At 33.6% G+C, this 16,260-nt stretch overlaps 2 protein-coding genes across 2 annotated transcripts in view; both read left to right on the forward strand.

Annotated features, from left to right (window-relative positions):
- LOC131542594 (neurexophilin-2) overlaps positions 1-5,300 on the forward strand; it is a 61,030-nt gene extending 55,730 nt beyond the window's left edge. Inside the window, exon 2 of the mRNA XM_058779437.1 lies at positions 4,126-5,300. Coding sequence (XP_058635420.1) covers positions 4,126-4,923 — 798 coding nt within the window. The 3' untranslated portion in view covers positions 4,924-5,300. The remainder of the gene's footprint in view (positions 1-4,125) is intronic.
- A 3,675-nt stretch (positions 5,301-8,975) lies between these two features.
- The window catches only part of shmt2 (serine hydroxymethyltransferase 2 (mitochondrial)), a 38,648-nt gene continuing 31,363 nt past the window's right edge, over positions 8,976-16,260 (forward strand). Inside the window, exon 1 of the mRNA XM_058779464.1 lies at positions 8,976-9,108. Coding sequence (XP_058635447.1) covers positions 9,076-9,108 — 33 coding nt within the window. The 5' untranslated portion in view covers positions 8,976-9,075. The remainder of the gene's footprint in view (positions 9,109-16,260) is intronic.

Here is a 16,260-nt window from a genome sequence, read left to right on the forward strand (position 1 = left end):
TTTCAGTTAACTATAGCAGCCCTGATTTGAACAATAAAATACAATTTTAACTTGTTAGTTGAAGGCCTCTTGTTTATTTACGGTTATTCCCATCTTTCAGTCCGTATGTTACCATGATTTTCCATGTTCATTGCTCGTGTTTCATTTCTGAGATAATAATCTGCATTACAGCTGCGGTGAAAGTTGTGAGAAACGACTGTTCAAACACACTTCCAGTCAGGATCTGCTCGATACGCATCCGTCATCAGCTCTTTTTTTAATCTGTACTGTCACTGATCGATATTCCCTCACTTATAGCGCTTTAATCAATGGCTCTGATCGGTTCGATCCCGCAGACACGCGCAGCTAAATTAATTTACTGATTGAATACATTAGCAGCCACACTGATTAATGTTGTAACAAACGGCGACATGCGTTTGTGTTCAGCTGCTGGAGACTGATGAGCGAGCGTATGGACGTTTGTGTCTCCAGAGCCGATGCGGATGGGAATCAGATGAAGACGAGAGCGGCTCGTGTGGGATGGGATGTTTATTCTCTGCTGCTCTTTTGACCCGATCACTGAAGCTGTTCATTGAAGTCTTCATTTAAGATCTCTCACAGTCTGCTGTAGTTCATATGCACATATTCAAACTCGCCATGTGATGATATTTTGCTACAAATCACACAAGAGCCAAAGATGTTTGCTGTCACTGATGTGCATGATTGCTCCTTTCAGTGAGGAGTATGGACGCGTGTTTCTGCCACAGAATTTAAAAAGTGTATATATAAAAGGTAAATATAATTTTTTTTGCAATCATGCAAGATACAAACTCTGAATTGCATGATATAAACTCGCAATTCTGAGAAGAAAAGTCTGTAGTGTGAGATTTAATCTTGCAATTGCAAGAAAAAATTCAGAATCGCAAGAGAAAAAAGTCAGAATTGTGATAAAAAAAAAAAAGTGAATTGTGAGAAAAGTCAGAATTGCAAGAAAAAAGAATTTGCAAGATAAGATAAATAAGTATTGCAAGAAAAAAAGACAGAATTGCAAGAAAAAACAATTGTAAGATAACTAAGAATTGAGAGATAGTCAAAATTGCAAGAAAAAAGTCAGAATTGCAAGAAAAAAGAATCACAAGATAACTAAGAATTGCAAGAAAAAGGCCAGAATTGTGTGATATAAATTTACAATCACAAGAAAAAGTCAAAATTGTGAGAAAAGTCAGAATTGCAAGAAAAAAGAATTGTAAAATAACTAAGAATTGCAAGATTAAATGTCAGAATCATAAGAAACAAACAAAAATAGAAGATAAAAAGTCACACTTACCATTTTTTTTATTCCATGGCATTTTTTATTCTGTGTTTATTGAGTGTGTGTGTGTGTGTGTGTGTGTGTGTGTGTGTGTGTGTACTGGTTTTTGTGGTTTACGGGGACAAAATGTGTATAATAACATGGGTATGACAGAGGTATTACAACGTGAAGGTGGTTTATGAGGACGCTGCCTATGTCCCCGTAATTCAAAAGGCTTAAAAAACATACTAAATGGTGTTTTTTTTATCTAAAAATGCCTGTAGTCTCCTGTGTGTGTGTGTGTGTGTGTGTGAGTGTGTGTGAGTGTGTGTGCGTGTGTGTGTGTGTGAGTGTGTGTGTCTGTGTCTGTGTCTGTGTCTGTGTCTGTGTCTGTGTGTGTGTGTGTGTGTGTGTGTGTGTGTGTGTGTGTGTGTGTGTGTGTGCGCACAGGTTTTCCTGACCTGTTCTTGATTGTTTTCTAGTATGTGCCACTGTGTGTCTGATGATGAGAACAGAATGACGTCAGATATTTAAGCGTAGAAGTGTCTATGTTTCCAGTCAATCAGTCTTTATTAATAATCACACACTCGGACTGAAGACGAGAAGCGAACAGAGCAGAAGTGACACGAGAACAGATCTGCAGCTCACTTCACTGTAAATAGAGCAGCGACAACAACATGAAATGAGCTGTAAAAATAGAAATGTCCCGGAGAGATGGGCGAGAGACAGCATATGAATTATGAACATTGCTCTAGAATGATTGGCTCTCTGTAGAACGCTCTAGATTTGTGTTATTGATCCGGTGTTCACGCTGATTACAGTAAATGTGCTTTTCTTGAGTCATTGATAATCATTTCTTCACTCTAATAGTACATGTGCAAAATCCAATTGTGTTTTGGGTGTTTAATTATTCTGTGTTTCTGTCTTCAGCAATTAATATTGAATCCATCAGGACTAATCACATCACAGAATCAATGCACTGCTGATTTATTATTGATTCGTGTTTTTCCATAAGATTGCATTATATTTTTTGTATGTTATTTGGAAAAATATTTATATTAGACTTATAAAACAAAACTGTAGCACATGGTTTAATCTTATCCATGAGGAAATGTTCGGATGCTGAAAATGTCCACCAGAACACTGTATCCCACAATGCACTGCACTCAACCTGACTACAGTTGTCATCTTTATCATATTTCTTAGACATACTGTATGTTTGTTTTTCATTTTAAAGACTTTAAAAATGTGTCAGATATTTAATTATTATATGTTAAATGTTTAAATATAATGAAATATTGTTATAAATTTTAAATATAATTAAATATATTTATAATTATTGTTTCATCTTAAAGTATTATATTTATATATTTAAATGTCTGACTAAAGTCAAGTATTTGTGTTTGTTATTTTTAAAGAGATTTTTATATTTAATTACTGTCTTAACGTTTTGAAATGTTTAAATGTAATTAAATATGTTATAGTTATTTTTATGTTTTAAGTATTATATTTAGATATTTAAATGTCTTTTAGACTGAAAATCAAATCAAGCTTAATTAGTCTTGCGATCATCATCATATTTCTTATTTTAAAGTCAGATGTTTGTGTTTGTTATTTTTAAAGACTTTTAAAGAATATTGAATTATAGTATTTAAATATTTAAATATAATTAAATATTTGTATATTTTATGTAATTTTTAGTGTTAAATATAGATACGTAGTCTTACAATTATCATATTTCTTTTTTCAAATTCAAATATTTGCATTGGTTATTTTTAAAGACTTTTTAAAAATATTTATTATAATTAAATGTTTAAATATATATTTTTAAAAACTCAAATGAAGCTGAATGCATCCTAATTATCACATTTACCCATTTTAAAATCATTTTAAACAATTTTTTAACAAATATTTAATTATTTAAATATTGAAATGTTTAAATATAATTTTTTTACATTTATTTTCTTTTAAATATTTAAAAGTGTCATATTTAACAAAATATCGAATGATGCTGAATTACAGTCCTAATTAAATCAAATGTTTGTGTTTGTTTTTGTTTAAATGCAGACGTCTCCATGTGTGTCTCCATAAATGACTAAATGTAAATGTATTTTTATTTTTTTAGTATTATTACATATAGATATGTAAATGTAAATCTATTTATTTAACTAAAATTGAATCAAGTCTTACAGTCATCACTTTTACCATATTTCTTTTTTCAAATTCAAATTTTGCACCGATTAGAAGAAAAGTCTGTAGTGTTAGATTTAATTTTGCAATTGCAAGAAAAAAATTCAGAATCGCAAGAGAAAAAAGTCAGAATTGTGAGAAAAAAGTCAGAATTGTGAGAAAAAGTCAGAATTGTGAGAAAAAAGTCAGAATTGTGAGATATAAACTCAGAATCACAAGGAAAAATTCAGTATCGCAAGAAAAAAGTCAGAATTGCAAGAAAAAGACAGAATTGTAAAATAACTAAGAATTGCACTGATTATTTTTAAAGACGTTTTTAAAAAACATGTTTTTTTTTTAAATATATTTTTATTTAACTAAAAATCTAATGAAGCTGAATGAGTCCTAATTATCATATTTGCAAATAAATATTTGTTTATTTTAATAGTTTTTAACAAATATTTAATTATTTAAATATTGGAATGTTTAAATATAATTAAATATTTTTTCAGTGTTCTTTTAAATATTTAAAAGTTTAATATTTAACAAAATATTGAATGATGCTGAATTACAGTCCTAATTAAATCAAATGTTTGTGTGTGTTTTTTTTGTTTGTTTTTTAATTCTGACATCTCTCTCTCTCTCTGTGTGTGTGTGTGTGTGTGTGTGTGTGTGTGTGTGTGCAGGTGCATGGCTTGGAGAAACAGGTGGGCAAATCTCTGGATTACCTGGAGCAAGGACAATCCGGCTCAGTCTTCAAGAGCCTCCCATACGGCGTTCCCGCTCCGTCAGGCGGCGTTAAACCTCCCTACCAGACCTCCAGGATATTCTCCACCCTGGACCACACACCAACGAAGCCCAAACCGCCCATCTTCAGCTTCCAGAACCCCTACGAATGGGTGCGAAACCAGTCTCAGCTCCTGGACCAGACGGGCTACCGTCCCAAACGCAAACCCTCCCTCAAAACCTCCATGAAGACCAAGAAGATCTTCGGCTGGGGCGACTTCTACTTCAACGTCAAGACGCTCAAGTTTAGTCTTCTGGTGACGGGGAAGATCGTGGACCACGTCAACGGGACGTTTACAGTCTACTTCCGCCACAACTCCTCCAGTCTCGGGAATGTTTCGGTGAGCATCGTTCCTCCGTCCAAAATCGTGGAGTTCGAGGTTCTCCAGAACCCGCTTCAATCGGAGATCCAGATCCACCAGCCGCATCAGTCCACCATCGACCCCAAAGAAGTCAAAACCTTCAACTGTCGCGTCGAATACGAGAAGACGGATCGCTCGAAGAAGCCCAAACCCTGCCTTTACGATCCATCCCAGACCTGCTTCACTGAAAACACCCAGTCGCATTCGTCCTGGCTCTGCGCTAAACCCTTCAAAGTCATCTGCATCTTCATCTCCTTCTTTAGCATCGACTACAAGCTGGTGCAGAAGGTCTGTCCGGACTACAACTTTCAGAGCGAACATCCGTATTTCGGATGAGGAGGCATTTTCCATCTACGTTTTATTTGTATATGTGACCCTCGCTCTTAAAAATAAAGGCGCTTCACGATGCCATTTTTGTCTTAACTTTTGTCTAAACATCTGAAAAACCTTTCTGTTTCTGGTTCTGTGCGGTGAAGGAAGGTTCTTCAGATTATAAAGAGATGGTTCTTAGACTGAATGGTTCTTTGTGGAACCAAAATTGGTTCTTCTGTGGCATCGCTGTGAAGAACCTTTCAAGCACCTTTATTTTTAAGAGTGTAGCTGGAGCACAAAACCAGTCATAAGTATATACACTGCAAAAAATGCTTTTCTTACTTAGATTTTTTATCTTGTTGCTTAGAACAAGCATTATAATCTTATTTCAAACAGAAAACAAGATTATTTTATTATTATTTTACCCCATTGGCAGATTATTTTGCTTGTTTCAAGCAAAACTTGACATGTTTTTTTTTTTTCTGAAAACGACAATAATTTTTACTTGTCTAGAAAATCCTTCTTAATTTAATTTTTAGATATTTTGGCTGGAAACAAGACAAAAAAAAATCTAAGTAAGAAAAGCATTTTTTGCAGTGTAAAAATAGGGCACTGTATAATTTGAAGGAATTTTTCCGTATTTATTTTTTACAGGTGTTTTACCAGTATTTTGAATTTTACACTTCATTGCATGAGTTAACAGAAATGTCCGTAAAATTACAGTAATGCACTGAAAAAAATGATACAATTTTTTTTAAGTTAAGTGGTTGCAAACAATTTATTTTAGCTGCATTTAATAAAAATTTTAAAAAATGCTGAAAGTTAGTCAACTAAATTTGTTTATTTAAATGTAGCTCAAATAAATTGATTGCAAACACTTACCTTAAACAAAATTTAGTAAATTCAATTAATTTTTTTTTTTACAGTGTGGATAATGTCGTGTGTAATGAGCTGCCAGTATTTTTTCTGTTATTTTACAGATTTATTTTTTACAGTGTAGCACATGTTTATTTGTAGCAATAGCCAACAATACATTGTATGGCTCAAAATTATCCATTTTTGTTTTATGCCAAAAATCATTAGGATATTACAGTTTTTTTCAACTGCTTACACACAGAATCTTTCTTTGTCACACAGTTTCTGAAAGATGTCACTCAAACAGCAGAAACACACACCAAATCTGCAAAACCAGACACTGATTATCAGCCTTTGACTCAGTTTTCAATTTCATAAAACACTTTTTGCGAAACACAACACACAGGAATTCATATTATTTAATATGCAAATGTTTGCTTTTGAGATGTGTTTGTGATATTTTGAATGCAGTGCAAGAGATTTAAAGGCATTTTACATTTCAATTCTTGGATTTGTGTGTAATGTTTTGAAAAAGAAAAAAAAAACAGGCAAAGTTTTGAAAATGTGTGCAAGCAGTTAAAAAAAAAAACTGTAAGTAAAGATCACGTTCCATGAAGATATTTAGTAAATTTCCTACCCTATCCTATCATATATGATTAGTAATATGCATTGCTAAGAACTTCATTTGAACAACTTTAAAGGTGATTTTCTCAATATTTAGATTTTTTTGCACCCTCAGATTCCAGATTTTCAAATAGTTGCATCTCAGACAAATATTGTTATTTTCTAACAAATCAATTGAAAGCTTATTTATTCATCTTTCAGATGATGCATAAATCTCAATTTCAGAAAACTGACCCGTATGACTGGTTTTGTGGTCCAGGGTCACATCTAGAAAGAACCGCCCGAATCCCTTCAGCTCTTAAAATTGGTTTCTTTATGCTTTGGTCCGTTTTCGTCCGTCGACTGACAGGGAACGTGTCGTTTTTCTACTGATCCTGCTTATGTCTTTCAGAATGGAGACAAAAACCAGCTCAGATCTGGTCTCTAATGGTCTGATCAGGGTTTCACGAACTCGAGGCCGGTAGTTCAGATCGGACTTCACTAGCTTGGATGATGATGAAAATATTGAATGGATGAAAAATATAGATTTTTGATGTCAGTCAAGAAGGAAGGTGATGATGACAAACGTTTATTTTCTTTAGAATGACGTGCAACGATGAATCGTTCAGGAACATGATTTAGTTTTGACTTCAAGATGCATACACAAAATATGATTATGATTAACAAAATCTGGGTAAATTTGAGAAGTGAAGCAAAACCTGTAAGATTTTTCCCTTAAACTCGTAAAAATAAAGGTTCCAAAAGGTTTTTTTTGCAGCAATGCCTTAGAAAAACAATTTTTGGTTCCTCAAAGAAGCTTTCAGCGAACATTTCTTTTTTTTTTTAATGATTTAAGGAAGCTACAAAGAACATGGATGTTAAAGGCATTAATGGAGCCATTGATTCCAATAAAGAACCTTTATTTTTAACAGTAAAGAACCGTTTTTGGTTCCTCGAAGAACCCGATCAGATCTTAAAACAACCAATTTTTCTTAGATTGAAGAGCATTAAAAAAATAGAAAGCTTTCATGCATGTTAAAGGTTCTTCATGAAACCATCAATGCCAATAACGAACCTTTATTTTTAGGAGTAAAGAACCATTTTTGGTTCTTTTAAGTGATCGGTTCTTAGTTTGAAGATGATTTAAAGAAGCTTTTTCCACTATAAAGAACATTGATGTTAAAGGCTCTTCATGAAGCCATTGATTCCAATAAAGAACCTTTATTTTGAAGATGTGCAGATTCATCAGCAGAAGCTCCAAAGCTTTGAGGAAAACCAGACTATTTGAGTCGTTATAGATGGAAAACCAGGTTTAATGTTCAAAACACTGAGCAAAAACCTGCAGGAAATAACGAACAGATCCAAATGAATGTATTTAACAGAATGTTATCCACCCCCCGTATGAATTACCTTTATATATATATATATATATAATGAAATTAAAGACATAGCTTATCTATTTACTAGCTCTGAATAAAGCTTGAAGAGACACACAGATGAAATGATTCCCGTTTTATTCTCCTTTTCTTGTTTTTAAAGTCAAGCACCAAAAGGAAGCGTCTTTCTTTATTTTTGGACACCGATCAGTCTGTGAATATCAGAGATATGATAAAGTCTTGCTTGATGATGTGTATAGCATACATGGGGAAAATTGTGTGTAAATAATGTATCACAAATAAATAATTAAATCTAACCGGTCTGACCTGCTGTTATTATCAAGTGATTTATGATTATGATGATGATGCTTTAAGAAATGTGCTGACACTTCTTCTGTTGTAAGGTCACTTTACCATGGTAAATTATTGTGCATAGTGTAAAAAGTGCATTTTCTACACAATCAGGGTCGTCGAGTGACATCTGAGCTCTTTTAGAAGCACTGTTAATTGCTGACTGTTATTTACGGTAAGTATGTGTTGTGTTTGTGTTCATGGAGTGGGATTTTTGGGGTATTTTTTCCTGTGAGATTATTTTGAAATAAGAACATTTCAGTAGCAAAATTAAAGATAAAAACAAAAGTGACTATATATTTATATATGATAGTTCATCATTACGATCTCTCCTCTTCTCATGTTAAACTTGTGATAGCTTATATATTACTATGAACACATATGTAAATAAATGCAATTACACTGGGGGAAAAAAAGGTGTATCATTTAAAAATCTGTTTTATTTACAATTTTGAAATAAAAAACTGTACTATATTTAATTAATGCCATGATGCAATGACGTACTGCAATTGCAAACATTCATTTCCACAATTTACTGTAAATTTCTCTCTGAGAGAATTAAATAATTATTGGTCTATAATTAAAATAATAATTATAATTAAAATAATAATAATTAATTAATTAATTAAATATTTATAAAAAAAAAATATATATATATATATATATATATAGGCCTAATAGTATCTCAGTGATACTGAAATAAATTCTTTCAAATCATAAAATCTAATCCAATCAGCTCTAGTTTTTCTGAAAAGCATAAAATGACAGATAAAATGAGATGTAAGCAACACTTCATTTCCCAGGCTTTATGTAAGTCATGACGTCAGTTTGTAGGCCAGCGTCGACTGCGCAGCTGCCGCTTCTGTGACAGGACTACATTTCCCATGAGCACTCGCGCTTATCGTCAATCCGCTGCTGTCATTTAGGCGACGGACGAAAAACGTGCGAACGCAAAAACCTTCTGGAACCGGAGAAGTTGGGTCGCTTTACCATGTTAACACTGACATTGAGGCAACTAATCAGGGTGAGTTTATACACGCGTGGCCGCAGTATAGCGCATAATAACGCGAAAGCGAACGAAGAGCTCGCGTCATGATCGCTTGATCACATCAAAACAGCGATAACATTCATCAGTGTGCATGCATGATAAAATATGCATCAGAAGCGTTTTGTGTCGATGCAGATGTTACATGCATGAGTGTGTTATTGAGTCGCGATTGACGTGGCACGAGAGTCTGATCTGAGTCTGCGTGATTATAGTCTCTACATCAGGTGTTCTTGCTTTTTAAAAGAACTGATGTTTAAAAGCGTCTCTGTAGTTTTGTAGTCCAGCAGAAGTTTAACAAACTACAACTTTCCAGTTGCATGACAACCTTTGACAGTTTTGAATGTTTGGATTTGTGAGCTGTCAGCTCTGAGATGTCTTCAGTGTTTGGTGCTTCAGCAGATCTGTGTTAACTAGTCTGGTTATACTGGTTAGATGATGCAACCGCTCGTGAGGTGTTTCTGCATGATTCCTCTCACACTCACACACATGCATTTTAACACATCTGCATGCAGTGCTTTATTTACTAAATTGCATGCTTTAACCTATGTTTTTACATCTGATATCTATGGAAGCCTGTTTCTGCCATTGGAATTTTTTTTTTTTTTTTTTTTTTGAAAAGATAATTGCTACTTTATTGCTTTTTTTCAGTTCTTTTCAGAATCGTGAGATTTAAACAGAAATGTGAGATAAAAAAAAGTCGCTGTTAACTCTTTATGTTTGATTATCAGATGGAACAAAATGAAGAAAAAACAATTGCAAGATGCAGCTAAACTCTTAATTCTGAGAAAAAAGTCAGAATTGTGAGTGAAAAAGTCGCTGTTAACTCTTTGTTTGATTTATCAGATGGAACAAAAAGGGGAAAAAATGAATTTGCAAGAAAGAAAGAAATTCTGAATTTATATTTTGCAATTCTGAGAGATTTTTCATAATTGCAAGACAGAAGTCTGTATTGTGAAATAAACAGTCTTTTGCATCTGAATGTGTTTGATCTTTTCTGCTGAGTTTGTGTGTTTCAGTGCAAAGTTCAGCACAATAACCCTGACTCTTACAGTCAGCTAATAATACTGATTAAACCTGCTCATTTTTATTTTTCAAAGTTTTAACATTTGCAAGCTGTTAAACAGACGCTATTCACCTCAGAGTTGCTGTTTTGATGCGTGACGGCATGCTTTTATTAAACTACAGTAGATTGTTTGTTAATAAACCTCTGGCAACAGAGTACCATGGTATTCCCGTCTGATACCGTAGTAGCACGTTAAAGTGTGTGTGGTTCGTCAGTCGCATGTCTCTCATTACGTCTGTGATTCACGTGCTTTCATGCTTTTGCTGTTGAGGGAATGAGTTAAACGTGCTTCTGAATATGAAACAAATGCATCTTTTGTCTGTGATCTGATGACTGAATTAACTTGATTTAGTGAAGGGCATTAGTTAGTAGCTGCTCCCGTTCTGTAGAAAGGGTTTTACAATCGAGGTCTGAAGTGTATGATATTGATTGTTCAAGTGTTGTTGCACCAAAGAATCCTTTTCTTTATCGATCTTTTGTCTTGTTTTCCAGTAAACATTTTTTTTTTTTTTATAAATTCTTGCTTTTAAGCATAACATTACCAAAATGCTTTACTAAAAATGTTGAAAAAATCAATTTTTAAACCTGAGTTAGAAAACAAAGGAGTGAGAATAAATGGTTAGTATTCTCTTAAAACTAGCCATACACACTTTTTCTTAAGTATAAATCATTTTAAGGAAGTTTAAACCTCTTTTGTTGGTACTGGCATGTTCCTAAGAACTGCATGAACCAATAAAATAAAAATATTTAATGCAGCACAAGTTGTTTTGGGTTATTTTTTTTTATAAATAATTTATTGCAACAAAACTCTGCTGTGAATCTGATGGTGTTATTTCATTTCTTTTTTTTTTTTTTTTCATTATAACATCTCTTTTAACAGCATATAAATAAGCATATAAACAAACTGTTGTGATGTTAAAGGGTGTGTTGCTTAAAACGGTAGCTATTAAAAATAAAAAGCTATTTTAAACAAGTAAAAAGAATAGTGTAAAAACAAACGTAGTAGGCTATATTCTCTGAAAACTGTCATATCTTTACACAGCTTTGCTTCTTGAGTAAATGTAACTTGTTTTAAGGATGTTTAAACATTGTTTTGTTGTTACTGCCAAACAGGACAGAAATAGTGGTGTTTTTTAAATTATTCCGGCTTGTTCTGAACGCAGCGCAGGTTTATGAAGGGTCACACTTTCATTTATTGGGGTTTGATCTTATCAGTTGTCTTTCATAAGCAGCGGTAACCAACCACTCAATAATTAACCTGCTGTTGTTTTACATAATATGCCAAAGCTCATGTTCTGAACAGCCAATCAGACGCGAGCTTTGAGTCCACACCTCTCATTCCTGCAGGTGAAGAATTCAGTTGATCACAGGAAGTCAAAGAAGTGGTTTTTGAAGGCTTTAAAGCACATGTATGTGATGCACATCATCAGAACTGGTTCAGTTTGTGTCTTCTGGTCTGGAACTGTCTCACACTGCTCTCGGATCAGCGGCTCGTCGTCTTTATTGTGTAGTTGTGCATGCTTTCCATGTGCTGGTGAGTTACTATGGTAACAGACCCCTGCACTCTGGTTTATTCAGATGGGTTGAAAAAGTGATGTGAGACTAGTCAAGCAGTCATCTGATGCAGTGGGTTTAGGTTTTGACTGGTGTGTTCCTTTGTGTTGGCTATCCAGTAAGCTTACAGAAATACTATGGAGGTGCAGCAGGGCTCTATAGTGCGACCATTTCAGTTGCATTTGTGTTTGCACTCAGGGGAGCGTCAAAGATTTCTGCTTGCATATTTTTGCATTGTTGCAGACATGTTCACAAGTCTCTGAGGTCCAAGTCACGTCTCAAGTCTTTGTTCTATTTATTAGCAACAGTTCTTTCAGCTAGTTGAGGCTAAATCGGTTTTGAAATATTTTTCATATGATTTTCTCAAAAGAAAAGGAAAAACTTAGAAATGAAAAGGTGTCCGTTTATTAATTGTCAGACAAAATGCTGCACATTTCTTGTAAAATATAAATGTCAAACAACAAAACTAAATTGAAATTTTAAAACAAACCCCAATCAACACAAATGAAAGAAATCTCATATAAACAAACTAAGGCTTTGTCTGTGCTCCTTTTGAAATTAGAGGCAACCACTGTGTTTTAAACACAACACAATCAAAACAAAGAGGCTGCAGAGAGCTTTGTTGATTATAATGAATCAATTGAATGAATGATTCAGCGATTAAAATCAGTGACTTACTGCCACCTGCTGGCAGTTTTTGTATCATTTCAGTTATTTAAATCACTTAAATCGAGCAATAGTTCTATATTGAAAATTGTATATTTAAAACATTAATCTCAAAACATTATGAATTTAATACATCCATGCCACCTCTGTAAATGTCTGTAAATTTACCTACATGGCACTTTTATGTTCGTCTGTGCGACCTTTGTAGTGGAAACTAATTCTGTTCTTATTCTTTTATTAGAAATTTTGGAAAAGCTTATAAATATTTATATTTTTTAATTTGACATATGACGTGCTTTTAATAAAGTTAGAAAAAATGCCATTACAAAGAATACAAAAAATGCCCATGTATGGTGTATTTTTAGTTTTTTTTTTAATGTTTTAATATATATATTTATGTACTGTAGTATTTTTTTTTTTTTTTTGATAGTTTATTTTTTTTTAGTACATCAAGTTAAACTAAATAAAAAATACCTTGGCAACTAGTGAAAATAAAAGTTTACATTTTTATTTCGGTTAAAACTATTTCAAGTTACAAAATTTTTTTTATTTAATATGGTTTTAATTTTATTTAAAAATAATAACTCTGGAATATGAATCCTAACACTTAACCTAATCTAACCCTTATTTGGAGATGGATGTGACTGAGATTCTTTGAGTCAAGAATCACTCTGAATGATTCACTGAGCTGATTCAAACTCATGAGTTAACTGATTCATTCTGAAGAGTCATGTGTGAATCAGACTGCGCTGCTCACGCTGTGTGCTTTTTGCTTGCGATAAAAACACGATAGAGAGACGTGTTTAATGTTTTTGTGTCCAGTCTTAATCTTCCATCACAGTCAGATCACACAGAAAACTCACTGAAACACAGTTTTATTTTGCTGTAGATTCAGGAAACAATCACAGTATTTCAAGTGTTCTGAAGATCCATGAGAATCATTTAGTTCCAGCAGGTTTTAACAAATGGACAGTGAACCTCTTCTTGATTCTCAGTCTGAAGTTACAATAAAAGCGACACACACAGATGATTGAGCGACCGGCTCTCATATCTGAAGCTTATTTTCATATTCAGATTGTCGCCTATATATTCAGGCATGCTTAATAATTGATCAGGATATATTTTTAATACTTTCATCTCTATTTTTAGCCACTAGAGTCCCGGTTTGAAGCTTTCCGGGGTTCACTGGCAGATCTCGACTCTCAAATCCAGCGCCGGCGCCTTAATCTAGATACATATTAAATTGCTTTCTCATAGTGAAATATTCCAGCGTATGGCGCAAAGTTTCCCGCTCTTTCACCTCGACGAGCGCAGAAGTGTCCCATCATCAGTGTTGGGGAGTCACTAGTTACATGTTACTAAATTGCATAATCTAATTACAAAATAAAAGTAATTGTAATTAAATTAGTTACTTATGAAAATGTTAACGATATTAATTTTTTTCACACACCCTCACATATTTAATTGATTTATTTCATTAATTGCATTGACTGCTTTAAAATATGAGACACCAATGTTTCAGGAGTTTAGGACACATGCTTATTCCATAACTGTTTTATTTCCTGTTTGGGTTTATGTATATGCTTTATTTATTTATTTATTTTTAATTAACTCTTTTTTTCCAAGGCATTGTTGGATGCCTGTGCTTCCTGTCATAAAAATATGATTTCAGAAATATCATAGCTATTAAACTATTTCTTGTTGTGGTTTTAAATCTGTATTTAACCTCAGAATGATCTCAAAGTAAGTCTGATTTTGTGGTGGCTGTGCTTTAAAATTTAATTATTATAATCTTAATTCAAGTGATGAAGGATTTCGAAAATGACAGTAATCAGTGTTGAGTACTGCTGTTAAGATTAACCCTGCTTTACATGTTTTAAAATGATTAAATTGAAATAGTTACATTACTTATTACATTTTAGATAGGGTACACTGAAAAAAATTTAATTTACAGTACAAAAAAACAGCAGCTGTGGTTGCCAGAATTTTTACTGTAAAAAATACGGTAGCAACATTTTAGGTTTTACAGATTTAACTTAAATTTACATTTAAATACAGTAATTTTGTTAACTGATATAATGTTAATATAGCAACCTATGGAAGTACCGAAATCTGTACCTCTTCCAAAAACGGGATACTACTGTAAAAGTACATGTAATGTCCAATATTTACATTTACATTGAGTTATTTAACAGACACTTTTATCCAAAGCGACTTACAAATGAGGACAATGGAAGCAAGTCTATAACAAGTCTCAGTTAGCTTAACACAGTACACGTAGCACGGTTTTTCTTAATTATATAATAAATAAAAAGGAAACTGATAGAATAGAAACTGATAGAATTTTTGCTTTTTCATTAATTGTATAATAAATAAAAAGAAAACAAATAGAATCCAAAAAGGATAACAAATCTAGTGTTAGTTGTTTTTTTAATAGAAAACAAGCAGTTAGTAAATGAATAGAATGCAAGTCTAAAAAGAGAATAGAATTAGAATAGAGAGTGCTAGAATTAGAGGGTCAGATAAAGATGGAAGAGATGTGTTTGTACACATACAGATACAGGTTTTCACCGTATATAGTAGGGGAATTTACCATTTACCAATGAATAGGTTTTTTACTGTAGCATTTTTACAGTCTTTTACCGTCATTTGGTACAGTGTAACTTGTAATTACATAGGTTACAGTAACCAAAGTAACCTTCCCAGTAGACCTGTCATGATAACAACTTTTTGTTGTGTGATATATTGCCCCAGAAATAATTGCGATAAGTGATATTATTGTCATTTTAAAGACCATTTTATGCCACTGAACATATAATCATAATGTAACGGCATAATAACGCAAGAAGGCCTACACACTTCCAACTTTTAATTTTTAAGAATATTTAGATCATGGAAATTAAGTATCAAAATATTAGATACCGTAAAAACGTGAATAAAAAGTAAATGCACTTTTTGTTAGAAAATGTTTAAAGTAACAAGTAGAAAAATGCACAAATGCACTTGTGTGGAGATTTTTCCATCTACAGATTTTTCCCTGGTCTTCTTTTCTATGTAAATTAAGGGTGCATGGTATTGCTGAAAAATACAATCCCTACTTAGCCTTTGAACAACTTTAAAGGTGATTTTCTCAATATTTAGATTTTTTTGCACCCTCAGATTCCAGATTTTCAAATAGTTGTATCTCAGCCAAATATTGTCCGATCCTAACAAACCATACATCAACGGAAAGATCATTTATTCAGCTTTCAGATCTTGCATAAATCTCAATTTCACAAAATTGACCCTTATGACTGGTTTTGTGGTACAGGGTCACATATTGTGCGATAAGTCGATATAGTGATTATTGCGACAGGTCTACTGCCCATCATGCACCGGTGAAGTGCAGACGTGCTCCGTCTCTCTGGATTAGTGCCATAATGTCGCGGGCCGCTCGGGGAAATTGGCTCTCCACACTCCTGATTGTTGGTGTCACTCCCTTTGGCCCGGCGCTCACACTCGCTCCTCCTGACGCCCGTGTCATTCTGCGCCCAATCGGACGGCAATTTGCGGCGGCGGCTCGTCCATTAGTCGTGTCATCCGAGCGATGTTCCTGACCCCGCGCTACTCTGCTGATTGTTGTCTAGCGCCGGCGTGATGGACAGCAGTCATCTGTAAAATTGACTCTTTGCTCTGAAGAGAAAGGAAGTAACAGAAATAATCAGCAAAATGAAATGTTTTCTTTCTTTTTTTCTAAACTGCAAAAGCAGATATGAGCAGACGACATCTGAGATGATGAAACAATACATCCATCAGCTGTGTGTGAGAGAGAGAGAGAGTGTGTGTGTGTGTGTGTGTGAGAGAGA

This window comes from Onychostoma macrolepis, chromosome 06 (genome assembly GCF_012432095.1).
Source record: "Onychostoma macrolepis isolate SWU-2019 chromosome 06, ASM1243209v1, whole genome shotgun sequence".
Lineage (NCBI taxonomy): Eukaryota > Metazoa > Chordata > Actinopteri > Cypriniformes > Cyprinidae > Onychostoma > Onychostoma macrolepis.